The sequence below is a fragment of the Callorhinus ursinus genome, unplaced genomic scaffold (assembly GCF_003265705.2).
Source record: "Callorhinus ursinus isolate GAN/ISIS: 27379988/994484 unplaced genomic scaffold, GSC_fseal_2.0 scaffold20, whole genome shotgun sequence".
NCBI lineage: Eukaryota > Metazoa > Chordata > Mammalia > Carnivora > Otariidae > Callorhinus > Callorhinus ursinus.
Window position 1 is genome coordinate 2848840 of NW_027397082.1, and position 27781 is coordinate 2876620.

Below are 27781 nucleotides of genomic sequence, written 5' to 3' on the forward strand. Positions count from 1 at the left end.
GCGCCTGGCCCTGCGGCCGCCGCCTCCCCAGCCACCGCACAGGTCCCAGGAAGCAGCGCGGGAGGAGGAGGAAGCGCGGGGGCCCGGCGGCTCCCTGGGTGCAGCGGCACGGCTCCCGCATGGAGCCCAACGTGCGCTTCTGGATCACCGAACGTCAAGTACGGCCTGGGCCCGGCGCGGCTGGGGGCGGGGTGGCCCTGGGCCCCGTGGAGTCGCCGGCTGGCCCGGGTGACCTTGGGCAGGCCACGTGGTTGCACCACCCGCCTTCCCACCTCAGACCCCGGGAGGGGACGAAGGGGAAACCCAACCCAAGGGTGCGGGATGCCGACAGCCACGGCGGTTACCGCGTATCACCTCTGCCCCGGGCCTGGCTAGCGAGGATCGCCCACAAGGTCGCCCTGCTCTGGGGAGTCAGCCCCCCCCCGCCCCCCGCAGGTGTCTGCCCTCTGCTGCCTGAGCTGATGCTGAACATCAGGTCGGAAAGGAACAGGTGCTCCCAGGAGCCCCCAGCCTCCCAAGCTCGGTAGGCTCAGCCACTCAAATGACGCGGGGACTGCGGGCAGCCGACGAGGACAGGCAGTCAGTCGCTCCGGCCCCGCCCAATGGCAATGTGATGGGAGCCATATAGGTCATTTAAAATTTTCTAGTAACCACATTCAGACGGGTAAAAAGAAATAGCTGAAATTAATTTTAATGTATTTAGCCCGACAAATATAAAATACTAACATTTCAACACATAATCGATATAAAATTATTAGTGCGATATTTACATGCTTTTTTTTCTAGAAAGTCTTTGAAGTCTGGTGTCTGTTTTACACATATAGCATACTTCAGTTTGGCTTGGCCACATTTCAAGGGCTCCATAGGCACATGGAGCTAACTGGACAGGATAATTCTAGGGTGTTCTCTTTCAGCCTTACCTAAAGTAGGGCCCAGCGGGGCTTTCTCAGGTGGGGAAGTTGAAAGGGACAAGGAGCTCATGCCCCCTCCACATGTGAACTGAGCAGCCTTTACTGAGGCCTTGCTGGGGGTGTCCGGTTCTTTATGACTCAAGTTAAGCCTTATAACAAGGATGAGGGTAAAGAAACAAATTCTGAGACCCTTCTAGGTAGTTGGTTCAAGGTCATTTGTGGGATGTGGACTAGGCCCATTCGACCCCAGAGTCTGGGCTTTTAACCTTCAAGAGTAATTTGATGTGGAAGTGGTTAAGAGCACATGCTACTGAGTCCTTTCCTGGCTGGGTTTCCATAGGTACGTTCATGAGCTTTTCTATGCCTGTTTCCTCACCTGTAAGATCCCGAGGATGTCCTGCAGATTCTGGGAGCTGCTTCGGTTAGAAGGCCCTGCTAGGGTCTCAAAAATAATGCTAACTGCTATTATCATATCTTTTTTGTTGTTGTTCCTGCCACCATTAACCTCTCTGGTGCTCTTTTCCCTCTTAAGTCTTTTATTCGGAGATTTCTTCAGTGGACAGAATTGTTGGATCCTACAAATTTGGTCGTTTCAATTGTAAGTATTTCCTTGTTTTCAGAAATAAGACATTTTACATTTTATTCTGAAATGTGAAGACTGCGTCCCTTTGAAAGCAGTTGAAACAGAATCCATATATATTGTTTTTGTTCCTTCTGAATGAGCTTGTTAGACTGGAAGGTTTAGAAACAAAAGCAGACAGATAACACCAGGGTTGGTACTGCCGCTTCAGAAGGGATCAAAATAAGTCCCTGGTAACAGGACAGACGAACAAAGGTGGTCACCGGCCTAGACCTAGGGTGCTGAAGGAGGGGTGCGGCAGGAAACTGGGGGAGAGTGTTGAGGCAAGGCCAGACAGAGGGGACTGTAAGCAAAGCCCAGGTGAGAGAGCAGGTCGTCCAGTCAGTGGGGGCTTTTAATTCAGGGAAGCAGGCAGGTCCTCAAGGGCCTTGTGTGTCCTTCAGATGGGAGGGGTTTGCATTTGGCCTACAGGGCGAGGTGGTGAGGTTTGTGTTCCAGAGGGTCTCTTTGGTCACCAGGTGGCGAGTAATGAGGGTTCGAACCAGTGTGGCCGAGGATTCAAGAGGAGGAGATACTGTATCAGCAGCCATAATCCTTCAGGGCTGGACCCACAGGGACACTCCCATCCTTGTGCTCAAGATGTTCCATGCTGCCTTGTTTTTTACAAAACAATCTGAATCCCCATCAGTAGGGAAATAGAGAAACATAACATGGTATATTCATACAGTGGAATACTAATAAAAGTGATGATCTAGTTATCAATGTATAATATTAAGTGGAAACAGTATATAATGCTAAATGGAAAACATGTCTACAGTGTTTAATGGAAAAAGCAGGATGCATAAAGTACATTTATGCAAATTACAATATAAAGACCCAATACTACATCTTTGTTTATAGATACATATATTCGTGTATATATAAGTATAAAAAAGTGGACTGGAAGTTAGTACCTTGAAATCATAATAGTGGTTATTTCTGATAGAATGGGGAGACGCGAAACTGGGGGTGATGGCTTTTGGGGAAAAAAATTGGAAGCAAATATGACTGAATGTTTACTGTTGTTAATTCTGGATGAGGGGATTATGAGTATGTACTCATTTTGTTGCCTTTTCTGTATTCTTTTCTCTCAAATTAAGAAAAGAATGAAGAGGGGCACCTGGGTGGCTCAGTCGTTAAGCGTCTGCCTTTGGCTCAGGTCATGATCCCAGGGTCCTGGGATCGAGTCCCACATTGGGCTCCCTGCTCCGCAGGAAGCCTGCTTCTCCCTCTCCCACTCCCCCTGCTTGTGTTCCCTCCGTCTGTCTCTCTGTCAAATAAATAAATAAGATATTAAAAAAAAAAAAAAAAAGAAGAGAGGAAGTAAGCCCGAATGGATCAGATGTGGGAGTGAGAGAGAGAAGGGACTTCTAGGTTTCTAACTTACAGAGCCAGGCAGATGGTGGGAGCACTCACAGAGACAACTGACATCAGCTGTCTGGGGGGAGGGGGAGGTGGCAGCCACCCGTGGGTCAAGCTGCTGGAGCTCTAAATCTGAGTGACACACAAGCACTATCCTCATGGAAACTCTGAAGGAGAACCTTGGCCACGAGTTGCACTGAAACCAGGTGTGAATGAACATGTGATTCCTAAATCATTTGGACAAACCTAAATCAGGTTGAGATCATTGCTTGATTTCTTTCTATCTGATTATAGGAAAAAATAGAAAAATCAAGGCAGCTATTGTTAACAAATGAAGATGCATCCATGCGTGACTTGGAGGACCAAAGGGTATGTCTCGTGTGCTGGGTTCAAGGTTGGATGTGGTTGCCTTCAGGAGATTTCTGCTTGCATGGTCTGAAATCAGGTGGGGTTTGGTCATCGTAAACACTGCCCAGGGGATCTGCTTTTCAAAACTGGGTTAGTTTTTTTAGATGTAATTAGAATTCGTTCTCATAAACCAGATTACTAGTAAGAGGAACTAGTATTGAGGAGGAAAAAAAATCCTAGGGTTCTTCCTATGCTCAGATATTAGTGGGGATTCTCTGTGGCTGATCCCTGCAGCCCATGGCAAACTCCAGAATTCAGGCAGGCCTCTGAAGTCAGAATCTGTTTCCCATTAGAGGCAGTGTTCCAGGTCAGGGTTATATTCCTGCCCCAAGACTTAAACCAAGTATTTGTTATCTATCTTGCTGTGTATGGGGCTTTCCAGAGCCCACAAGTATCAGCTCCGTGAAGCAGCCTGTGGAAAGTGCACATATTTATGTTGGTTTGATGTTTTTTTTTTTAAGAACTTTATGGGGCCTCTGGGCTCACAGCCTGGCTCTGAGGCAGGTGCCTTGGCTAATGGCGTGGTGTATCACCTGCAAACAACCTGCTCTTCTCTGAGCCAGGGGCAGGCTGGATTTAGGGACTCACCTGAGGGCTGTTAGGTGTTGGCCTTGAACCCTCTCCAAGGTAAGAGACTGAGGACTTTTTGGGGCACCTGGGTGGTTCAGTTGGTTAAGCGTCTGCCTTCAGCTCGGGTCAAGGTCCCAGGGTCCTGGGATTGAGCCCCGCATCAGGCTCCCTGCTCCTCGGGGGGTCTGCTTCTCCCTCTCCCTCTGCCTGCCACTCCCCCTGCTTGTGCTTTCTCTCTCTGATAAATAAATAAATAAAATCTTTTTAAAGACTGAGGACTTTTTAATGTTCTGGTCATTTTCTTTCTGTGGGTCATCTCATTGCTTATTGTCAGTTCATTTGTTTGATTCATTTGATTCATTTATTTTGACTTTTCTATCCGCATGGCATTGAACAGTTCTGGTCTTCACTCTTTTTTTGTTTTAAAGATTTTATTTATTTGACAGAGACACAGTGAGAGAGAGAACACAGGCAGGGGAGTGGGAGAGGGAGAAGCAGGCTCTCTGCCGAGCGGGGAGCCCGATGTGGGGCTTAATCCCAGGACCCTGGGATCACGACCTGAGCGGAAGGCAGACGCTTAACGACTGAGCCACCCAGGCGCCCCTGCTCTTCACTCTTGAAAAGGCAGAGTGAAGATGGCACCAGAAATGAGATTGGAGAAGAGATGGGTTTTTTTCCTCGTTTGCTGCCAATTTACCTTTAAAAGCTGTTACTTGTTTTTTTCTCTTTTCAGGTAAAAGACGCTTGGAAGAGAAGTCTCGTAAGTTTCAGTCCTTTCCTAATTTTTAGGCTCCTACAAAAACAAAGCCAAACATCAGACTAACCTTTGTGTTTACCTTTGCAAAGTCAACAGTTCATCCTGACAACAGCAAACTGATCCCTGTTCCTTTTCGACCTGCAGGTGAGCTGATTCTAATTTTCAGAAATGGGTTGGGAAAACATGGTTTGTTTGTAACAGTTCAGAAAGTCTGCCTGCCTTTTTTTTTCCCCCTGGAAAAATTTCTGATTATGAGTCTGGAAACCACAGCTTGCTTTATTTATTTATTTATTTATTAAGATTTTAATTAATTTATTTATTTGAAAGAGAGAGAATGAGAGAGAGAGCACATGAGATGGGGGAGGGTCAGAGGGAGAAACAGACTCCCCACCGAGCAGGGAGCCCGATGCGGGACTCGATCCCGGGACTCCAGGATCATGACCTGAGCCGAAGGCAGTCGCTTAACCAACTGAGCCACCCAGGCGCCCTGGAAACCACAGCTTTAAAAGGATGTTTGCATCAGAGTCTGGGTTTGATAGTGGAAAAGAGCAGGTTTGAGACCCAGAGCTGCGTCCAGTCCTGTGGAAAGATCTGGGGAGTTGGGGGTGAGGGCACAGGCTTGGGTCTGAAACCTGCTTTGTTCTGTCATCTCCCAAGAAATACACAATCATTTCGTTGATGGTTCCAGTACTTGTAACTCATAAGTGTTTTGGATTCCACGTAGTATTCTCTCTCTCTCAACTATGATGAGGGGAGGGGTGCCTGGGTGGCTCAGTCGGTTAAGCGTCTGCCTTCGGCTCAGGTCATGATCCTGGGGTCCTAGGATCTAGCCCCACGTTGGGCTCCCCGCTCAGTGGGAGCTTGCTTCTCCCTCTCCGCTGCTCCCCCTGCTTCTGTTCTCTCTCTCTCTCTCTCAAATAAATAACTAAAAATCTTAAAAAAAAAAATGTGATGAGGGGAATAAAACCCATGATTGTACAGGGCCCTTTTAACTATGAAATTCTCTCTGTTATAAACAAGAAACTGGAAACAACATGAATATCCAACAATTCGGACTATAGTTAAATAATTCATTAAAAAGATTGACGTACATCCTGTGTGCCAGTGTAGAAGAATGGATCTCCAGGAACTAGTATTAAGGAGAAAAAAGGCAAAGTGTAAAACAGCATATAGTGATCCTCTTTGTGTGAATAAGTATCGTGAGCACAAGAGAGTGTGGGAGTTTGCATCTATCCTGATAGATGTCATGAAGGAAAAACACTTGTTTCTCCTCTCGATGCTTCACTTTTTTTTTTTTAAGCCTATCCATGTGAGTTGGCATTTTTTAACTTTATTATTTTTAGTAATCTCTACACCCAATGTGAGGCTCAAACTCACAACCCACGAGATCAAGAGTTGTGTGCTCTGCTGACCGAGCCAGCCAGGTGCCCCTGAGGTTTCACTTCTGATACCAGATGTGCAGGCTTTTCCCACCCCCTTCAATTCTGTGACCCCCAGCAGTGTGTCCTACAGTTTTAATGGCAGTTCTGACATGTCAACCTGGAGGCGGCAGCAGACCCCCCAGGTGAAGGGCTCAGTCCTGCAAGACCACCCCCACTTCCAATGCCAGTTGAAAGTCCAGATTCTCTCCTGTACTTCTGACCAACCTGCTATAAATTGGAGGTTCTCACACCTCCCTCCTTGGGTTTGAAATTGCTAGAATGGCTCACAGAGCTCGGGGAGACAGTTTACTTACTAGGTTCCTGGTTTATTATTAAAGGGAACAGATGGAAGAGATGCACAGGGCAAGGGGTGCTGGGGAGGACGAAGTTTCCACACCCTCTCCAGCACCGCACATGCTCAGCAAGCCAGAAACGCTGTGAGAGTGGAGGCTCTATTCGTATGGTTGACTAAATCCTTGGCCACTGTGACTAGCCCTGCCTCCAGCCCCTTTCCCCGCCCAGGAGGTGGAGGCAGCGGGTGGGGCTGGAATGTCCAACCTCCTAATCCCCCAGCTGGTTCCCCTGGCAACCATTCCCCTGCTCGGAGGCTTTCCAAAAGTCCCCTTATTTTATTTTATTTTATTTTATTTTAAGATTTTATGTATTTATTTGACAGAGAGAGACACAGCGAGAGAGGGAACACAAGCAGGGGGAGTGGGAGAGGGAGAAGCAGGCTTCCCGCTGAGCAGGGAGCCCGATGTGGGGCTCGATCCCAGGACCCTGGGATCATGACCTGAGCCAAAGGCAGACGCTTAATGACTGAGCTACCCAGGCGCCCCCAAAAGTCCCCTTATTAACATCAACTCGGGGCGCCTGGGTGGCTCAGTGGTTAAGCATCGGCTCAGGTCATGATCCCAGGGTCCTGGGAATGAGCCCCACATGGGGCTCCCTGCTCAGGGGGAGCCTGCTTCTCCCTCTCCCACTCCCCCTGCTTGTGTTCCCTCTCTCAATGTCTGTCTCTCTCTGTCAAATAAATAAATAAATAAATAAATCTACCTTTAAAAAAAACAAAACAAAACAATATCAACTCAGGCGAGGTAGAAAGGGGCTTGCTAGGGTAAAAAAGACACCCATTTCACCTTTTTATTGCTGTTCTCAGGAAACTCCAAGGGTTTTAGGATCTCTGTGCTAAGAACAGGGATGAAGAGCAAATCCAGGTTTCTTTTTATAAATGACAGTATCATGAATGTGCTAAGTTCCTGGGGAAGGCTGAACAGGTTAACACCACTTGCCTCCAGTGAGAGGGACTGGGAAGGCCGGAGGGTGCCTCGTTAGGTCTTTCTGGACAGTGCTGACTGAAATGCTAGCTGTATGCACATAGTTATTATTAGGAAAAATAAAAGAATGAGTAAAGACTGTCCTTTGGCATCCGTGCCTTCAGGGTGCCAGAGGGAAGGTTCTTGGGTGGGCGACTCCCCTTTCTGGCTTCTTCCCTCTGCCTGGGCAGCGGCGGTCACTGATCCGCTTCTCTTCTTTGCCAGCTCTCCTACCTTTCACGGCGCCCATGGTGAGTGGGCTTGAGACCCCAGGTGTAGGAAGATGTCGCTTGTCTCCTAACCTCAGTGGTTTGTGACCTCCAACTCTGGACCCCTGTCCCGCCACGGCCTGGGAGACGGCTTTGGACTCCCCACCTCTGACCCTTGTCTGCTACTCGCATGCCTTCTCCCCGCCCGCACACTTACCCAGTCAGGTGCCTCTTGAAGGTCCCTGTGTCACAAGGTTTTCCTTTCTTGGGATGCCTCGGGTGTGCAGAGCACTTCCGAGGAGATGGACGACAGGCTCCCTGCCTCAAGCACACAGAATAGTCCATTACCTTCTCTCCCTGAAGCCTCCTCCCCCATACACGCCCTCACTTGGGACCTGGAACTGCCCCCCAGCGAGGCGGTCCCACCTTGACTCTCACGAGGTGCTCTCACAAAGGGACAGCCTTCCTCCGTCACTTCCTCCACACCTGCCCTGTGTCTGTGTCCACTCGTGAGTGTGTACTCCTCAGCTGCCCTGCCGCATCGCACATCTTGGAAGCAGGGACCACTGTGAGACACCCCCCGCCCCCTCCGGCTGTCCTCAATGTCCTGTGGGTGTTTGCTGAGCATTGCTCACACCGCCCGGTAGCCTCCTTCTCCCAGCGCCCGGGGAGAGTGGGGTGCTCAGCGCAGTGTCTCCCCTGGGAAGTTCTTTGCCCCCACCCTCCAGCAAGTTCTCCCTCCCCTTCAAAAACTTAAAACTCTGCTTTATTTTCTTAAAAGATATTTTTCTCGATGCTGTCAGTAAAAAGTCTCAAGTCCCTGATTTTACCTCAGGTAAAAACTATTTCTATTTCATGATTCCTGAGTTCTGTTGTGCTCGAATGACCATAGTGTGTGATCTACGTGCCTGTCTTTCTACAGATTTCCTTTTATACCTACACTACAGCGTTCAACATTGTTAATGGAAACGCAAGTTATGTGAGTATTATGAGGCCCAGGGGATATGCAATTCTGTGTTACTTCTTTTGGAGTTTGTTTGTTTTAATAATCCTTCCTGGGTAAAACCGTGGTGTTTGCTGAATACATACTTTTGTTTCTTCCTTAGAATCGTCGCCTACATGAGAGTGTGTTACTAGGGACAGGAGTGATTGCCTCTTCCTCCTTCTTTGGAGTGGGTATTTTTAAAAATCTATCAAATCGGGGCGCCTGGGTGGCTCAGATGGTTAAGCGGCTGCCTTCAGCTCGGGTCGTGGTCCCGGAGTCCTGGGATCGAGACTCCCCTGCTCGGCGGGGAGTCTGCTTCTCCCTTTGACCCTCTTCCCTCTCATGCTCTCTATCACTCATTCTCTCTCAAATAAATAAATAAAATCTTAAAAAAAATAAAAATCTATCAAATCTTTTTTATTCCTCAGAACAAAAGAAACTATTCTGAATTACAAATTTGTTTCAAGTTAAACAATTTAGAAAGTATGGCTAAGGGGCGCCTGGGTAGCTCAGTTGGTTAAGCGTCTGCCTTCGGCTCAGGTCATGATCCCAGGGTCCTGGGATCGAGCCCCGCATTGGGCTCCCTGCTCAGCGGGAAGCCTGCTTCTCCCTCCCCCTCTGCTGCTCCCCCTGCTTGGGCTCTCCTCCTCTCTGTGTCAAAAAAATAAATAAAATCTTTAAAGAAAGAAAGAAAGTATGGCTAAGAGATAAGAAGGGCAATGGTCACCTGTAATCCCATCACCCCCTAAGGAAGCATACGAGTACCCCAAGTTTCTAGGCATATACTTAGTATTCTTACCTTTTTAAAAACTTTACTTAGGCTACAGGAACACGTTATACAAGTTGTGTATTGCCTGGGATGTCAGGACACTGATGGTTAAAAATATAGACATTAGAGTCAGATAAGCCGGGTTGGCCTCCTGGCTCAAATTCTTAGCAGCTCTGAGACTCCGGGCAAGTTACCTCCCTAAGTCTCCGTGTGTGCCTCTGATGATCGGGCGAACACCTCAGTGTTGCAAGAATTAAAAAATAACACACGGAGCTCTTGTGGTGGCCTGACCTGGGATAGGAACTAGGTTGACGCCAGCTCTGTGCTACTGAGTGTGTTCAGTTGACTTTGCTTCCTTTGCAATGACGAGTTTTCTCTCTTCTTCTAGTTATTCCCTCGTTTGCTCCAGATGCGGCTGAATCACGTTCTGTTGAAAAAAGCCCTTCCCGTCGTCATTCTCAGTAAGCAGGAAGCATGTGATCTTTGTGGTCCTTGAGTCTCCCTACATCTTCAGGGACAGCCCAGTCCCTTGGCCACATGGTGACTGTTGACAGCTGCTGTTTGCAGCTTCCCGGGGCCTCCAGGTCCACGTTAGGTCCTTGGTCCTTGCTCTGTCGCTCTGCTTTCCATTGTCAAAGGGTGAACACGAGCCCGGGAACACAAACTCGCTCTAAAGACGGTGCCAGCCCTCTGCATGTTTAATTTCACTTCGTCCTGCCAAAAACGTGTGGGTAGCAATGTCATTATTCCATTTCCAGATAGGGAAGCTGAGGCAGGGGCACTTGATGGAACTGTCCTAGGGTCACCCACGGAGGAGGCGGCAGCCTGGGGGGCTCCAATCTGGTGGGCCAACTCCGGTGGAAGTGACAGAGATACTATACTAGCCAACTGTTTGAAGTTTGCCAGCCTGCAAGTTCAGTAGTTCACACTCCACATTTGAGTTTGGAAATCGTAACAGTTTGAAGAGTTGGCAGAATGATCTCAGTGGTAAAATCGGGGAGAACGTTATAGAAGCCTGGTCAGACCAGCTAAAGCAAAGAAGGGGGCTGTATTTCAAGGACCCAGGGATTTGTCCTGGAATCCCGTCGGGGGGGCTGGAGCCTGGCCGGACCCAGGACTAGGAGGCCAGCGATTCTGACCCAGCTCTGCAGCCCCCGGACAGAGCGAGATTGGCCAGCACATGCCGGCTGACCACTTGAGGGTCGGGGCAGCCTAGCCATCGGAGAAAGATGCTTGACACCAGAAAAGATGTTCCTTCGCTGGACCAAACTCACCCTCTGTTGTGCATTTTCTTCTTCACATACACAGCCCACATCAGTGCAATGAATGTTGTCGCAGCCCGAAGTCTGGAGCCCATTCGAGGCATTGAAGTCATGGATAAGGAAGGCAATGTCATGGGCTATTCCAGAAAAGCCGGGACAAAGGTAAGGGGACGCTATGGAAAGCAGGCTTGCCTTTTGGGGAGAGCATGGAATTGTCTGAGAGCTGGGAACAAAGTCCTGTCTCCCTTCGACCTTTCCCTACCCTGTGTTCCCTCACTATGCAGAGGGGGCAGTTTTACATTTTGCACCACGATGTTTAAAAGATGGTGCACTAGGGGCGCATGGGTGGCTCAGTTGTTAGGCGTCCCAGGGTCCTGGGATCAAGCCCCGCATCGGGCTCCCTGCTCGGTGGGAAGCCTGCTACTTCCTCTCCCGCTCCCCCTGCTTGTGCTCCCTCTCTCGCTCGCTCTCTCTGTCAAATAAATAAATAAAATCTTTAAAAAAAAAAAAAAGATGGTGCATTAGTCTGGGTTCTCCAGAGAAACAGAACCAATAGGAGATTGATTGATTGATTGATTGTAATTGGCTCATGCAATTGTAGGGCTCGTAGGCTAGTCAAGTGTTGGCCCCATCTGCAGGCTAGAAACTCAGGAGCCCATGCTGTGGTCTTCAGGCAGAATTTCTTCTTTGGGAAAACCTTCTAGATTTTGCTCTCAGGGTTTTCCAACTGATTAAATGAGGCCCATTCACACTATGGAAGGTAATCTTATTTAAAGTCAACTGATTGTAGATGTTAGCCACATCTACATGGCAGCACAGCAGTTTGTGTTTGATCAAATTTCTGGGTGCTCTAGCCTAACCAGATTGACACGTATGACTGACCGCCACCAATGGGCCTCCGCCAAATGCGAGGCCGCTCTCTGAGGGTGAGATCCTGTTCTTCCAGCTCAGCATCCGCCCCACAGGCTGCTCTGTGCTTGTGGAAGTCAGTGGAGTCCCTCTCTGGGTTTAAGAGAAACGTTCCTTTTCCACCTCACAGCAGATTTTCTTACAGTCTTCATCTTTAAGGACCAGTTTGCTATCAAGAATGGCCAGGGGCGCCTGGGTGGCTCAGTGGTTTAAGTGTCTGCCTTCAGCTCAGGCCATGATCCTGGGGTCTTGGGATCCAGCCCCGTCTGACTCCCTGCTCAGCGGGGAGCCTGCTTCTCCCCTTCTCTCTCCCTCTGCCTCTCCCCCTGCTTGTGCTTGCACGTGAGTTCTCTCTCAAATAAATAAAATCTTTTTTTTTAAATATTTATTTATTTGACAGAGAGAGAGCACAAGCAGGGAAGTGGCAGGCAGAGGGAGAAGCAGGCTTCTCGCTGAGCAGGGAGCCTGATGGGGGGCTCGATCCCAGGACCCTGGGATCATGACCTGAGCTGAAGGCAGCTGCTTAACTGAGCCACCCAGGCGCCCCAATAAATAAAATCTTAAAAAAAATGGCCTGAGGAAATCCAGTGCTCTAAGCAGAATGCCTCTAACAGGCCTGAATTTTTAATAAGGTTTATTATTAAATAGTTTATTATTTTGATCAATTCAGTACAATGGCATCTGTTAACAGTCAGCTTAACAAAACTGGAACAACCTAGGGTGGTCTTGTTTGGGGTGTGGACTTTTTTAATGATACTTTTTCAGCAGGTGAGATTTTTTTTTTTTGGTTTCTGTGAAGTGACGTTAGCTAAAGAATGGAATGTGAGGCAGTTGTATGCAAATGGCATGAGGAACAGCACGGAACCGCTTTTCACAGTGTCTGCCTCCGAGGGGCCTGCCTTCGGGACATCTCCTGCCCCATGTGTTGGCAGGTTAGAAAAGATGGCTGCTCGTTCAGTCAGTAAATACATCATTGTTTCGCTCACAAAGCATATTCCGCTAAACCCTATCTGCGAGTCACAAAGCTGGATTATAAACCATCACATGTGTGCCACCGGATTCCTGCCAGACCATTTATTCAGTGGCATGTCTGAAAATAGTGGCCACCTTCCTAAATGAATTATAGTAGAGACACAGTGATTACAGATAAGGGGAGAAGTAGCTGCCAAAAATAAAATAGCTCGCTTTTGAAATAAAGGTTTTGTGCCTAAGAGCCACCCTAATGAGACCTTTTTATTGAGAGATAATTTATGTACTATAAAATTATCCCTTTGTGAGAGTATAGTTTGATGAGTTTTAGTAAATGTAAGCAGTTATGCAGCTGTCACCACGGTCCAAATTTAGAACGTATTCATCCTAAAAATTTCCCTCGTGCCCACTGAGTCACTCCCTTCGCCCACCCCCCGGCCCCAGAGAAACACTGATTTGCTTTATGTATTCATAGTTTTGACTTTTCAGAAATTTCATGTAAGTGACTCGTACAAGTGTTTTTTATGTCGCACTCCTTTCACTTCTGAGGTTCACCCACCTGTACCGTGTACCTACCAACAGTCTGTTGCTTTTTACTGCCCAGCAGCGTTGCATGTATGGATGTACCGACCACATCTGCGTATCCCTTCCCCGGGCCGGGGGTATCTGGACTGTGTCCAGTCTGGGGCTGTTCTGCATAATGCTGCTCTGGACGTGCACAGGTCTTCATGTGGACGTCAGTTTGCGTTTCCCCTCAGCTCCCTTTACCTGCAGGGTGTTAGGGCTGCTGTGAACTGTGCACACAGCTGAAGAGAAAAGTGAGAGCAGGTGTTTTAATTGGTGAGTAGCCCCGCCGCACGAGGCGTCTGACCAGGTGCTGGGCTAGGCTCAGCTTGGCCACGGCCACGCCCTCAGCCGCTCGGCCACGCCCTCAGCCGCAGGCTCGCTTCTCTCTGGGAGGCCCGAGTGCGCAGCCTCTCGGGAGAGGCGGCCTCGGGCCCCGCGAGCTGTCTGGATATCTAGTCCGTCTCTCCGGGAGAAACTTCCATTTTCTTTTCTTTTTTTTTTTAAAGATTTTATTTCTTTATTTGACAGAGAGAGACACAGCGGGAGAGGGAACACAAGCAGGGGGAGTGGGAGAGGGAGAAGCAGGCCTCCCGATGCGGGGCTCGATCCCAGGAGGCTGGGATCGGGACCTGAGCCGAAGGCAGACGCCTAACGACTGAGCCACCCAGGCGCCCCGAAACTTCCATTTTCTGCATGAAGGCCGAGTTAGGGTAAAAGAAAGATTTGATGCTCTGCTTTTTTTTTTTCTTTCCTGTTTTAAGTTTATCTTTGAAGAACAGAGTCTGCAACTGTGCGTAAGCATAAGCATTCTTTCATCATTTCCGTCACCAGTCTATTGTCTTTGGCTAAAATTTCAGAAAGTACGCAACCAGCAGTATCTGATTGTAATAGGGCACCTTTGATCAGATTTCAGGGGCCAAAACGTACTGTTTTCCCTTGGCTGGGCCCGGTGCCCCTCAGGACGGGTGTCCGGTTCGAACACAGCCGGACAGCCCCACTGAATCACACCACCCTCAGCAGCCACTTTTCTCTTACTTAAGTGGAGCGGTTTTATTTTATATTCCTGAAAGTTTATTTATTTTAAAGATTTTATTCATTTTATTTGAGAGCGCACGCGTGAGAGCCACACGAGGTGGGGGGAGGGGCAGAGGGAGAGGGAGACGCAGGCTTCCCGCTGAGCAGGGAGCCCGTCGCGGGGCTCGATCCCAGGACCCGGAGATCAAGACCTGAGTCAAAGGCAGACACGTCACCGACGGAGCCCCCCAGGCGCCCCCTAAAGTGTATTTTTTAAGAGCTACCCTCCTTGGCCCCTCTGTCCCCATGGGGAAAGGCGTTCCCTGCAGAGGAATCGGATGAGCTGAGTCAGTGTAAGAAGCAGAGAGCAGGGCTGCCGAGCAGGGGAGAGGAGCCCCGAAGGCAGGCTGTAGCCCCGTCCTAGGAAGCCAAAAGTGGAAGAGAGGGTTGGAAGGGGCTGGTGGAGTGTGTGCCTATTCATCTCGTGCACAGCAGTGCTGTATGGAGAGTTGTAACTTACCCAGGGCTTGGCTTCTGAAGTTAACATGTGAGTGTCATCTATGGTCAGGATTTCCCTTGAGAGTCTCTCTTACATTGCCCTTGAGTACGTGTGGCTTTGTGCATATAACCCATATGGTCAATGACATGTCTAAATGCTCAATATGTAGAGTAGTGTGTGTTATAGGACAGATGACAAAACGTTATAAGCTATGCATGTTTGTGCAAAGTAAGATTTTATAGCACACTTAATGACAAGCAAAAGGTGGGTGCATATAGGTGCATGATCCATGTGGGTGTGATGCCACACCAGTGCGCTCTGAGCTGGACTTCTGGAGGGTTCCTCCACTCGAAGGGGTAACTGGGGAGCTGCTCAGGATCAGGAGGCCAGTGTCAGATTCCTGGATGGAAAGGAAAACAAGCAGCAGTCCTCAGTGGCAAATCCAGCGTTCCCACTGAGGGAACGATTTTTCTATAAGCTGCCTTTGCTTGTACTCAGTGATGGGGTGGTTGGCAGACCGATGGGGAGACCACGGTGGAGTCAGCGGGAGGTAAGTCCCAGCACCAAGCCCAGCCGTCCTCCAGCTCTGTGCATGGAGGGGCTGCCTCCACCTCTCTATGCGCAGTATTTTTCTAAGTGAGAGAGGAGAGCTGCTGTTTGCTCGTCTCTGTCTTGAGTGGCAGGATCCCTGGAAATGGTCTAACTCCATGTGCTAAGATGCTTCCTTTCCATTTCTGCTAGGCCGTTAAAGATACAGCAACATCCAGAGTAGTGCTGTTTGGGACCTCAGCTTTCATCCCTGAAGTCTTCTCGCACTTTTTTGTAAGGTAAGATGCATGCTCATCTCCCCAGGTAGGAATAAACATTCGCCACTCAAAATCCTTACAAAACTTGTCAAACGCTGAACCTGATGGGAGGGATAGGAAGGGATAGATAGGGATTGTTCAGTTGTCTTCCCACTAAACTCTCTTTGTCACAGCTTAGACAGTAGGATTGATTTGGGGGCAGGCGTGGAAATCCAGATGTGCACGTTCCTCAACCCTGGTCTCTCGCCCAGGCCCTGTCTTCAGTTGGCTTTGTGTTCCCGGGCATGTCCCAGCACCTGCTGAGGCATGGCCCCTCGGGTCTTGAACACCGAGCTGAGGTGATTTGCAGGTTCTCCCAGCTCCGATGTGCTGTGAGGATTGCTCTAGCCTGTCTTCCTCCTTCATGGCAAGCATGTGTTAAGTTAGCCTAAATGGCCCAGATTTAGTGGACCATCATCCCTTCTGAGAAGCAAGAAGTGGCCTAATTAGGAGGAAGGCCTAGGGACCAGCTGGTGTGAGAAACCCAACATGCAGTGGCTTAGGCCAGAAGGCAGATGTGTTGGTTTAGATCCTCGCTGCGGGCGGGGGGCTCATGTAGCCTGTGGTCGCCGAGCAGAAGCTCTTCTCCTCCTCATCTTCATGGTGTCCGCTTCCTCTATCCTGCCACACACTGGCTTCTTCGTGTTGCTGAGGGACATGACTGCCAACACCTCCCAGCTCATATCCTCCAAGTGTCCTGATGAGGGATGAAAAACACAGTAAACCCCAGCGAAGGCAGAGAATGTCTTCCACTCAGTTCCCAGACTCCCAGGGAGGGATTCCGCTGGCCCAGATGGGGTCACCTGAACCAATCCCCTCTGTCCAGTGTGGCGAGCTAGGAAGCCTTTGTTAGGAACCCGTAAGGATCGCATTTTCAAGAAATAGCAGCATGCTGCTTAGAGCCAAGTGTTACTTCCCGTGGTCCACCGGTTGGATGGGGGTGGAGACTTCTGCTGGCCCAGGCTCTTCCTAGACCACTCTGGCTGGGTCAGAGCTGGGGCGCCTTTGGAAGCTGGGGTCCTCCAGTCTGTCCCTTAGAGCCCACATTGAGGCACCGGCTACCTGGGGGGAGAGATGGCACTCATTTCCCAGTGGCCCCCACAGCCACAACAGTATCCATGCTGGAGTGACCTCGGTTGGCTCTTCTGACTCAGCCCTTGCATCCTGCTTGTGAAGAAACCCAAGGCTCAGAACGGGGAAGTGACTCGCCCAAGACACCTGGTCTATCGGTGCAGACCCCAGCCAGACCCGGGACCCTGGGTCTCTGACTCCCAGGCTGGGCTTCTTTGCATCTTCCCTCGCTGTCTCTCACACCCTCAGAGGTCAGGGGCAGAATGTCCCATCCGTGTCAGCAGAGCCCAGCATCTAGAATCTGGCCTCTCACTCTTGAGCCATGGGATTTTGGACTTAACCAGGCAGTGGCTGTGTCCTCGTTTGTGTGAAGGGGGTGATGATAGCACGGACCTCAAAAGGGTTGTGGGGGATCAAAAGGGCAGTGCCCGTGAAGTTCTTAACCGCGGGCCTGACGCACAGTGAGGCTGCTGGTATCACATGTTTGTGGGTGAGGGGAACCAGGGCGTGGGCCAGCAGCTGCACACCAGACTGTCCGAGCCGAGGGCCAGCCTCTAAAAATGCCTGGTAACCTTGTCTCTTACAGGACCCAGTTTTTCCGGCAATATCCATGGTCATTATGGACCTTCAAGCTGTCTTGTACCGTCTTAGTAATGGGACTGATGGTGCCGGTTTCTTTTAGTATGTTCCCACAAATTGAACGGGTAAGTGTCCCCTCTTCAAATCTCTCAAAAAAACAAAAAACAAAAACTCAAAACCCTTTTTCTTCTCCTTGTTGTAAGAGTAAGATAAATACTTCTAAAAAATCTGCAAAGTTTTCAAAAGTTATAAAAATAACTTTATTTAATCCCACCCCTCAGATCACTTCCACAGTTTTGGATTCTGTTTTTCTTAGTGGTATATCAGAAGCATTTTTCTGGGACATTTAAAAACCTTTGAGATATTTTAAATACTTCCTAATATTCCATAGTGATGCCCCATGCAATGGAACTTTCTGCAGTGATGGACATGTTTTAGCTGTGTGCTCACATGGCAGCCACTAGCCACGAATGGCTGTTGAGCACCTGCCATGTGGCTGACATGACTGAGGAACTGAATTTTTACTTTAAGTTGTGTACCCACGTGAAGCTAATGATTACTGTGTTAGTGCAGTTGTATCAACTGGGATATATTCTAATTTATGATGAGTCAGACGACCTAGATTCAGATTCCCACCTCCTCCATGACCTTGGTCAGTCTGCTTAAATTCTCTGAGATTCAGTTTCCATATCTGTTAAAGAGAATTGACGATAGTAGTATCTCTGCAAAGGGTTGTTGCTGCTGTTGAGGACATTGCTGATGTAATAGATATTACTGATTTCTGGCATTTCTTAGCTGGAAATTTTAAATGCTTGTTTCTGCCACTGAAGTTAAAAATCAGTGATGTCTATAAAAGTATTTAAATTTCTGGAATGAACTTGTTCCAAACCGAACTTATGTAATTTTAGGTCCACAGAATCATTAACTCGGGCAACTCTGCTAGCACATAAGAGAAACTGGAAGTTATCTTAGGTTGCTGAACTCTGAGGGTGCTGAGGGACAGAATGGGGTGGGCAGCTTCTCATTAAAATAAAATGTTAGAAAATATTTTTAACCTTCCCAGGCCCACCTATTAGAACATGGTTTGTCGCGGTAAGATTACAGTAACAGTGAACCCTTTTGCGAATACTTACTTTGGATTGCACTGGTACTCAGAGTGAAGCAGGTGGCTGATCTGCAGGTTAGGTCATTGACAAAAGTCTTTAAATCCTGGGGGAATTCCTGCTGCCCTGCTTCCTTGATCTCACTTCCCCCTGGGCTCTTGGATTCAGTCCACACACACTTACAGAGGGCCTCCCCTGGCGGACTGGAAGTAAGGAGCTGGGGTCAGCCCTGAGTAAACGGGGTCTTGCCCTTGAGTAGCTCTGAGAAAGCAATGGCATGTGGCCACCACGGGCTTTGATGTGGGGACCTAGGGGGAGGAGGAACCACAGAGCCCGGGAATCCTGACCTGGCTGAGGGTGGGGGTGGTGTGCTTTAAGAAGTCCAAGGGAAGAATCTTTTGCAGAGCTCCCTTTGCTGGCATGGGGGAGTCATAATCTAGAATCAACGAGTTTGTGGTTAGGTAATTGGGTATCTTTCTAGTTTGTCTTGTATGTGTCATCATGGGTCGTGGGATTCACTTTTGCGATGTTAGGAGTAACTCGGTTCCTTACTCTGTGATAGCATTTTGGTCCTTGGCTCGTGGCTGCTTTCTCTGGCACGAGGTCACCCTTCTTATGGAAAGGCAAGATCCAGGACAGCCTGCCAGTGGCCAGAGCAACGCTCTCCGCTTCGCCGCCGCCACTCTCGCCGGCCTCCTTGAGTCAGGTGGCCACTAGACTTAAAGTGACAGGGCTGAATGCATGTGTTTGGGTCATCGGGCCAGTGAGGGGGAGACCCCCGCACACAGGTAGCCGCAGACACAGTGGGATTGCGGGGGACACAGACAAGCACCGGGGCAGTGTGGGCACGACAGAGGCAGCGTTGACAGTCGGGGGCTGGGGGCAGTGGCCGGGGAGGCTAACAAGTGTAACTTCTGTGTATCCAGCACCTTCTGTGTCCTGGGGACTCTGCCAAGCAGTCTCTCGTCTTCATTTGAAGACAACGTTCATTTTCCCATTTTACAGACGAGGAGCCTGGGGCACGGGAGAAGATGAGATTCCCCTGTGGGTCGTGCGGCTGTGGAGTGGCGAGGCCAGCTGGTGAAGGACCTCACGGGCCCCCCACGGTGATAGACGATGGAGGAGAGGTTTCAAGGGGGGAGTGGCTTAGTCGGGTTGTATTTCAGAAATATCACCCTTTGGATGCCAGGCTGTCGGTGGGGCCAGTCCTGGAGGCTGGGAGGACAGTTGAGGGGCTGTAGAAGTTTTCTGGCTGGAGGTGATGGGGGATTTGGAGTAAGTCCATGGTAGTCGGTTAGAGAGACAGAGTTGAATCGGACAAGTTAGAACCTGTGAGCATTCAGACGGGGGGAAGTGAAGAGAAAGGGACCGGGGAGGGGGGGCACCCATATGTGTGGTTTCGCTTTAATGCCAGTAGCCAGGGGGGAGGAAAGAAAGGGCTCTATATTAACTAGGATTACATTTGGTTGGAACTGAGATCAGAATAACAGTGACCTTAACAAGGTGAAGGTTTATTTCTCCTTCACATAAAAGTGTGGGTGTCATAAGCACGCTACGCAGGTGCACACACGAGGTGTGCCTTTGCACAACGTCAGCTTGATTCAGTCATAAAGCAGAGTTAATCACAATGATAAAGCAGGTTCAGGATTCCAAACTCATTGACATTTCACCAGGTGATAAAACTTGGCTCCTTACACAGCACACCGAGCAGAACATAAGACAAGCCACACAACAAACAAGATAACAGAAGGGTGTAGGAAGTTAACGAACCAAACGCCAAGGCAGTCTGTGGATGCGCAGTTGACACGAGGCCCCGGTCTGGTCCGGGTCAGCTCCTCGGCACTTGCTGCTTCTGATGTTCAAGCAGGGAAGGATCTCCGTTCTGTTCAGAGATCTGGCAGAGCCTTCGGCAGCAGACGCCTTTTTTAAGTGGTCAGACATAGAGGGGTCACGTTTGAAGAGTCTAACAGCTTGCTGCAAAAATTCTCCCCTTTTATTTTTTTATTTTTTATTTATTTTTTTTAAAGATTTTATTTATTTGAGAGAGAGAGAATGAGAGATAGAGAGCACGAGAGGGAAGAGGGTCAGAGAAGCAGACTCCCTGCTGAGCAGGGAGCCCGATGTGGAACTCCATCCTGGGACTCCAGGGTCATGACCTGAGCCGAAGGCAGTCGCTTAACCGAGCCACCCAGGTGCCCCCCAAATTCTCCCCTTTTAAAAGGGATTTAATTGGGAAGCACCTGGGTGGCTCAGTCGGTTAAGCTTCTGACTTGTGAGAGCAAGCCCAGCACTGGGCGTGGAGCCTGCTCAAGATTCTTTCCCTCTGCCCCCCACCTCCCGCTCACGTGCTGTCTTTCTCAAATAAATGAATGGATGGATGGATGGATGGATTCATTCGGTCCTGGGCCCCTGTAGATCTCCTCTGCTTCTGCTTGTTACCAGTTCTGGGGTGTCAGCTGATGCTGGTCCCCGCAATACCTCGTAGCTGGTATGTTTAGCCTCGTACCTTTAATTGCTTGCATCGCCTCACAGGCTCCCATTTGACATGAGAGACTCCATTTTGCTCTCTACAGTGAGGTAGCCAGCCCAGTAAGGAAGCTATGTGTCATAGAGTCCCCAGGGGGCTAATTCCTTCCAGCTCAGCAGGCCACCATCCCTAGGGTTGGGCCCCATCTTCAGGGTGCAAGATGGCACCTTCCTCATTCCACTTGACCAGGTGGCACTTCCACTTCTGGCGCATTGGCCAGAACTTAGTCATGTGGCAAAAGCCTTAGTGCAAGGGAAGCTGGGGAATGAGGTCTTATTCTGGACCTACTTAAAATTCTGCTGCCGTAGAAGAGAGCAGGTGGGGCAGATGCTACAGGTTTTTGCAGAAAGGGTAATGTGTCACATATGGAAATAATGCTTACTTACTAGAAAGTAAACATGACTGAAAGGCCATGGGGAAATTAGGGAAAGAAGAGAATTGCCAGCTGATCCAGGAAGGCTGCATGGAAGAGGGAAGCTTTGGACATGGATGGATTTGAACAGGCAGAGATCAGGGAGGGAAGAGGGCATTCCAAGTGGGGGGTATAGGAGAGCTGAGGGATCCAAGTGTAGCTGGGCACATGTGGCTGAGTGTGACTGGCAAGACGCTTGGGGCCAGATGACAGGATGCGCACGGCCAGCCTGAGGAAGCAGGCTGTACTCTGAAGGCAGCAGGTGGGTCCTGCAAGGCTTGCAGGGGCTCTCAGGGGCCAGAGTAGAGGCAGGAAATGGAGTCCATCTAGCCTCTTGAGCCTCTCCCCACCAGCAGCAAAGTAAGTCTTAGCATTTGCTGGACCTTGAAAATACCTTGTTGATCCAAGGTGGACCCAGAGGCGCCTGAATGGTGGTCCTGAGCCAGTGGGGGCCCTGCCTCCTTGTCTGGCCTAGGGTGGCCAGCTCTGCTTGTCGAGAAATCCCGAGACCAGGATATTCTTCTCAGACATACCACAGGCTGCAGCGACCTTCTGGTCTGGAAATTCAAGGACCTTAACAGGAAAGCTTGTCCCCCTGCAAAACTCCTTTTCGGATAAGCCGCCCCTGCCTGCCACTCTCAGCTAGTACTTCTGCCCCCTTGCTAGGCTAGAAATGTGGCTGGGTATTAGGGGACTGTTGTTGATTTTGTTAGGTGTGATGACAGCAGAGCAGTTACATAACAAAGTCTTTATCTTTTGGAATTTCCCACTGAAGTATTTGTAGGTAAAATGGCAGATCTGAGAGTTGCCTTCAGATACTCCAGAAAATACCCCCAAGCTGGGTATGCTGGATGAAAGAAGACTGGCAGATTGTTAATAAACTGGAGTGATGAGTATATGAGGGCTCATTATATTCTTTCTGCATTTGTTCATATTTAAAATTCTCCATAACAAAGTGTTTCGGAAGTCATGTGTTGTGCAATAGATTGGACATCACTGAAAAAAGTGGGACTGCGAAACAGATGCTTTCTGAATTTTTTTTTTAAACTTTAAAGGCAAGGAAAGTCTTAAAAAAAAAAATGAAGAGTTTGACTCTGTTTTTCAGATACAGTGCAGTGAACTTGAAAAGGAAATTCAGTCCGCAACAGAAGAAACAGAACTCTTCTATAACAGAGGGGTGTAGGAATGTGTTGTTTTCGGTGAATTTGGTTGGTTCCTGCTTGAACACCTTCCTCTCTGCTCGAGGTGTCCGATTGGAGAACTCTGCGGGAGGTCTGGAACCCGAGGTGTCTGCGCCCACAGGTTGCCTTACAATTACACAGGCCACGGCCGTTTCAAGGCTGGTGCCTGGGCTTTCGAGCCTGGATGGAAGAAGGGAAGAGAAAGGAGAGGCCGTCCTGTCTGACCCACCCCCATGGGGCTGCCGAAAGAACGGCTGATAGAAGAGTCCATTTTTATTTTCTGTGTTCATCAGCCTCTGAAGGACACTGTGAAATGACTAATAAACTTACCAAAAGTTGAGTGTTCGAAAAAAATCAAGAAGGGTCCACCATGCCCAGGGCCCGGGCATTCCACTGGTGGCCCATCTCAAGGTGAACAGGAACCTCTGGTGAGCACTAAAGGCCTCCGAGCCCCAAAGCCACCCTGTCTCCCTCCTCAGCTTCCTCCCGTTTCGGACTGCTTCACATCTCTGCCCTCAGCCACCCATCTCCTCCTCTGCCCCCACCGGTCCGTGACCCTGCCTCCTTCGCGGTGAAAACCAAAAACGACTGGCCGGCAACAGAGCCTCCTGGCACCAAATCTGCAGGCCTCTTGGCACCGCCCCCCTCCCGGCCCCCAGCCTTCCCGCCTCCTTGCAAGGCCAGCTGTGCCCTCGGCTCTGGGCCCCTCCGGCCGGATCCCCTCCGGGCCTGGCTCTGCAGTTGCCCGGCCTCCTGGCCTCCTCCCTCCTCTGTAGTCCGTGAGTCACCAGCCTTATTAGACAAGCAAACAACCTTCGAGAGCCAAATTTGGTCAAAGATTGTCTCCCCTCACCCTTTCCACCCCGCCTTCCACTCTGCTAAAACTGCTCTCCTCCGGGCCCCACCCAGACGCTCGACCGCCACTCTGCTGGGTGCTCAGACCCAGCCCTGGGCTTGCTGCCCTGAGCCACAGGCCCCTGTCCTGCTGCACCGGGCGCTCCGCCATCCACATAGCCACTTGAGGCCATCTTTTCCTCCCAATCTCAGAAAATGGCACCGCCACGTAACATCACCCAAGAGCACTGGTGTCACCCTTACTCCTCCCCTCCCGAGGCCTTTCATAGCTGAGCCCCAAGGTGTCAGGTCTCTAAGCCCCTTTCCCAAGCCTGCCCAGTCCAACAGCATCCCCTGTTGGTATTCCTCTCTCATCTCCTCCGGCTCCTCCAATCCGTGCCCCGGCCTGCTCTGACAGACACCTGCGTAAAAGCCTTAGCTGGCCTCCCAGTGCATTAGTTCAAGTCCAGATTCCCTGCCAGGCAAAAGCCTTAACCTCCCTCATCTCTTGCCACTCCTTTTCCTCACTCGGACCAATACCCCGTTCCTCATATGGACTATGGTCTTTCCTTCCTGGACCTTCATATCAGCTGTCCCCTGCCAGGCTAACTCTTGCTTATGCATCAGGTCTGACTTAGACATCACTCCCTCCAGGAAGCCTTCCAGGATTCACAGTGCTGAATTAGGTGCCCCTTCTATGTGCTCCCATAGCACTCATACCGTGTCTAGCACTTGCCGCACTGCAGCAGAAGAGCCTGCTTGTTGTCCCTGCACCCCCGTAAACTGTGTGCCTCGAGAGCAGGAAGTGTGTCTGGTGCATCAGGGAAGCCCCAGGATACAACACCGTGCACGGCACAGTAGACACCCAAACATTGGCATACTGGAGGAATGTTTCCAACATACCCTGCCCTAAATCATTAAGGAATCTATCTGTGGCTTTCAGGGTCCCATAGGTTATCTTCAAATTTGGTTAAAAGGGTTTCACAACAGCCTACAAGAACAAAAAGTCAGTTAAAAAAAAAAAAAGTTCAACCAGGGCGCCTGGGTGGCTCAGTCGGTCAAGCGTCTGACTCTTGATCTCAGCTCAGGTCTTGATCTCAGGGTGGTGAGTTCAAGCCCTGCGTTGAGCTCCACGCTGGGTATGGAGCCTACTTAAAAAAAAAAAAGTTGCACCAGATGGCTCAGTACAGCCACAGGCGTACACTAAACAAAAAGAACAAAACTTACACAAAGGCCCCAGGTGGAGGCTTAGCCACTAACAGGTGACAGAATAGAAATGCAAGAGCATCTTTTCAAAGAAGACACTGAAGTGCCAGCCCTAGGAAGTCGGGGAGGGAGAAGGGCCAGGGCCCTAGGAAGTGGGGAGTGGGGGGAGAAGGGCCAGGGCAGGGAGAGCAGGGGGCAAGCCAGGGGTGGAAGGAGGAAGCCTGAACCCCTTGACTTTCAAACAGGTCTTGTAAGAACTCCCCAGTACATCTGCATTGACAAAAGGGTTTTATCTTTTGTTCGAAGTGGGGAGAATTACAGAAAGAGGGCACAATTCTTCAGCTGCCTAAAACTGTTAGAGTATCAAAATATTTCCATTTTATTTCTGCATCATAATCTGTAACTTTAACAACGTTGATCATTAGCTGATATAGTAATACAAAAAATGAGGGAGATAAAGATGTTCATATTCATTTTCATAAAGTGCAGATTTAATTTTCAATTGTTTGCCTTAGAAACATCACTTCATTCCACATCCTCCCCTGCCCCCACCCAAGGAGGGAGGGGAAAAGGCTATTTTTTATTTTTACTCAACAAATGTCTAACACAAAGAATAAAAGAAAGATCTAATAAAGATTTTTTACAAACATTTTTCCGGGTAGGTAAGATTTCTAAGGACAACAGTAGTGAGTGTAAAATAACCTTTCATAACTAATTTGAATACACAGAATAAAATAACAAATACATAATTTAGACCTCCATGCTTATTTTGTGACTTTTAGGTCTCCAACTATGAAAAAGATACATAACCTGAACAAGAACAGTTACCTTCTTATGTGGCCAAATTACTCTTACTGAAGTCTGAAGACACTCTCTGGTCTTGGCCTAGGCAATTACAGAGAGTTGCTGTCGCACTCATACATTTACATCCAAAGTGGGCTGCTTATTTTACTCTACCATGTAAGGACTGGCATCTTTTTCAAAAGAACACTGCTAGCAACAGGGTTAATTAAAGAGTACTAGTGGCTTAAGTTTGCCAGATGCTTACCTCTGCAACAGTATAAATATGGATTATTAAAGTTGTCTACTCAAGTACAAAATTTATGCAAAATCCTCATAATATAGGCAAAAATGTTCAAAGGCCAAGAAAAAAAAATCTTTTCTTTTACAAGAAAGTGCAACTGCAGGATCTTTTCTGAATGATCTTCTAGACTGTTCTGCAGAAAACTTAGTTTGGCTCAGAAAGTAGAGTTCCTCATGAGGAACAAAAGTTCTTCCTAGAAGAATATAAAGCAAAATTTCAGGCAGCTTTCTGAAAATAAACTGTTAGTTGGTGATTACGCAGTGAGACAACTGGAACTTATAATAATGAAGGCTTCTGGGTTTGCTGTGATTTGCACAAGAACTTGGCAGAGCTTTTTCTCTCTTACTCCGGGACGCCACGCCATTGCTAATGTTATTTATGGTGGTTACAGCACTTTGTCCAACACTGACTGCAGGCAGGAAACCAATCAGGAGAAAATAGGAAGGGTTTTCATATGTGTTTCAGGGCTTTTTCAGGTCAAATCGCAATACTTTAAATCGTTAAAAATATAACATTTTCTTTGTTATTTTCAGTATTTTACATAGTTAGTGGATAATCGTGGTGAGAGAGCTTTCTATCATTCATCAGTGATACAGCGTCACAGTCAGATTTTCAGCATCTGCTCAGCTGCCGCTAGATGGTAAAGGAAGTTTTCTGTTGCTGGTGGAAATCGTCTTTGCTTTAGGGCCTCAAAATTGAGAACTAGCTTTTCTCCATCATCAGAAACTTCTGAAAATGGTTCCAGGTTGGTGAAGATTTCTCTTGTTTTTAGGGAAATATCCTTTAATGGAACAGGAAAATATGCCATTTGTTAGCATCAAAAAATATGAATCGTTGCATTCGAAGAGAATTCTTCCTGCTATTTTTTAAGTCTATCAGACTATAAATTAGGAAAACTGAAACTTAAAACAACTTAGAAAAACCAGTGTCCTGTTTTTGCCATTTTAGCCATTTTTAAGTGTATGATTCAGCAGCATTAAGTACATTCACAGAGTTTTATGACTACTGGCCATTTCCAGAACTTTTTCATCCTCCTAAACTGAAATTTTGTACCAATTATAAACAGTAACTCCCCATCCCCGTCTCCAACCCCTGGTAACCACCATTCTACTTTTTGCCTTGATGAATTTGCTTATTCTAGGTACCTCGTATAAGTGAAATCACAGAATGTTTGTCCTTTTGCGTCTGGCTTCTCTCACTCAGCATAATGTTTTCAAGGTTCGTCCGTGTTGTGGCACAACTTAGAACTTCCTTCCTGTTAAGGCTGAATGATACCCTACCCTATGCACATTGTGTTTACTCATTCATCCACTGATGGGTGTTTGGGTTATTTTTTACCTTTTGGCTATTGTGAATAGTGCTGCTATGAACATGGGTGCAAATACTTCTTTGCGTCCCTATTTCCAGTTCTTTCTCCTACACATCCAGGAGAATTGCTGGATCTATGGTAACCCTGTGTTTAATTTTTTGAGGAACCCTGCTATTTTTAGAACAGATCTCCTCCCAAAGCCCTTTTCCACCTGGGGCGAGTGACCCAGCACCCGTCACATGGGCTGTACCCCCACTGACTGACAGCACTCTGCCTGGCTGAGAAGTCACCAGAGCTGGCACTAAATCATGTCTTTTTCTTGGTTTGCTGACATCATTCATTCATTCAAATATTTTCAAACCCCTAAAATATGCCAGGCACTTTCCTCATACATTATACTGAGTCACCTATGTATCACTTTTAGTCCATGAAAAACACAGTAATTCAAAACTCATATTTACATAGCAAACCAACATGGTAAAGAGTCAATGTTTTGGGGCACCAGGGTGGCTGGTTAAGGGCCCGACTCTTAGTTCCGGCTCAGGTCATGATCTCATGGGTCCTGAGATCAAGCTCCACGTCAGGCTCTCCGATCAGAGGGGAGTTTGCCCCTCCCCCCACTCACTCACACTCTCTCCCCCAAACAAATCTTAAAAAAAAAAAAAAGTCAATTTTTTACCCAAATGTTGACAGAGGGATGGATGGGCAATGCGATCCAATGGAAGGAAAGGAGAGTCTCGGTGTTCAGGTCCTTAGGACAAGACCCGCCCACTCTTCCTGGCCAGAGCTGGATGCGCCACCAGCACTGAACAGAAAGAACAGTGCTGCTGGTGGGTTCCCGTCAAAGCCGTGGCTGCTCTCATCTGTTAGCTCACAGGCTGCCTCCTCAGAGAGCTGTCTGACCCCTTCTCCAACATTCTCTACCTTGACTTCTTGTTCTATCACAGCATTTATCATGGCTCACAGTGATCTGGCTTTTACACTGTTTTCTATTCATCTACTCCACTAAATACAAGACATGAAGGCAGGGGACTTGCTCCCCACAGTATCCCTTGCCCAATGCCTGACAAAGAGTGTTCAATA

At 48.7% G+C, this 27781-nt stretch overlaps 2 protein-coding genes across 7 annotated transcripts in view; one reads left to right on the top strand and one right to left on the bottom strand.

The window, feature by feature from the left end:
- SFXN4 (sideroflexin 4) lies at nucleotides 1–24107 on the top strand. Of its 3 annotated transcripts, none has more exons than XM_025880503.2 (14): nucleotides 1–158; nucleotides 1444–1509; nucleotides 3187–3261; nucleotides 4604–4630; nucleotides 4717–4771; nucleotides 7590–7615; nucleotides 8355–8408; nucleotides 8496–8552; nucleotides 8680–8745; nucleotides 9716–9788; nucleotides 10636–10751; nucleotides 15289–15374; nucleotides 17050–17167; nucleotides 22190–24107. In XM_025880503.2, exons 1-14 carry the CDS (start codon nucleotides 120–122, stop codon nucleotides 22265–22267), a joined length of 936 nt encoding a protein of 311 aa, XP_025736288.1. In that variant the 5' UTR covers nucleotides 1–119; the 3' UTR covers nucleotides 22268–24107. The 3 variants fall into 3 exon arrangements, with proteins under 3 accessions (XP_025736288.1, XP_073760223.1, XP_073760224.1); XM_073904122.1 differs by lacking the exons at nucleotides 1–158; nucleotides 4717–4771 and adding exons at nucleotides 4317–4517; nucleotides 7937–8141 and having other exon boundaries at nucleotides 1453–1509; XM_073904123.1 differs by lacking the exon at nucleotides 1–158 and adding an exon at nucleotides 4317–4517 and having other exon boundaries at nucleotides 1463–1509.
- DENND10 (DENN domain containing 10) overlaps nucleotides 19641–27781 on the bottom strand; it is a 25592-nt gene continuing 17451 nt past the window's right edge. For 2 of the 4 annotated variants that reach the window (XM_025880499.2, XM_025880501.2), the window contains one exon: nucleotides 24775–26170. In XM_025880499.2, the coding sequence (XP_025736284.1) occupies nucleotides 25994–26170 (177 nt within the window). In that variant the 3' untranslated portion in view covers nucleotides 24775–25993. Of the gene's footprint in view, nucleotides 24251–24774; nucleotides 26171–27781 lie in introns of those variants that run through there. The other 2 variants (XR_003209961.2, XR_003209960.2) reach the window with 2 other exon arrangements.

Bases quoted from the DNA above. Each gene is read 5' to 3' on its own strand.
- SFXN4 (XM_025880503.2), top strand. From the start codon at position 120: ATGGAGCCCAACGTGCGCTTCTGGATCACCGAACGTCAA. The intron at 3,262-4,603 runs GTATGTCTCGTG...TTCTCTTTTCAG, and splicing joins GTGACTTGGAGGACCAAAGG to GTAAAAGACGCTTGGAAGAG. The intron at 17,168-22,189 runs GTAAGTGTCCCC...TCTGTTTTTCAG, and splicing joins TGTTCCCACAAATTGAACGG to ATACAGTGCAGTGAACTTGA.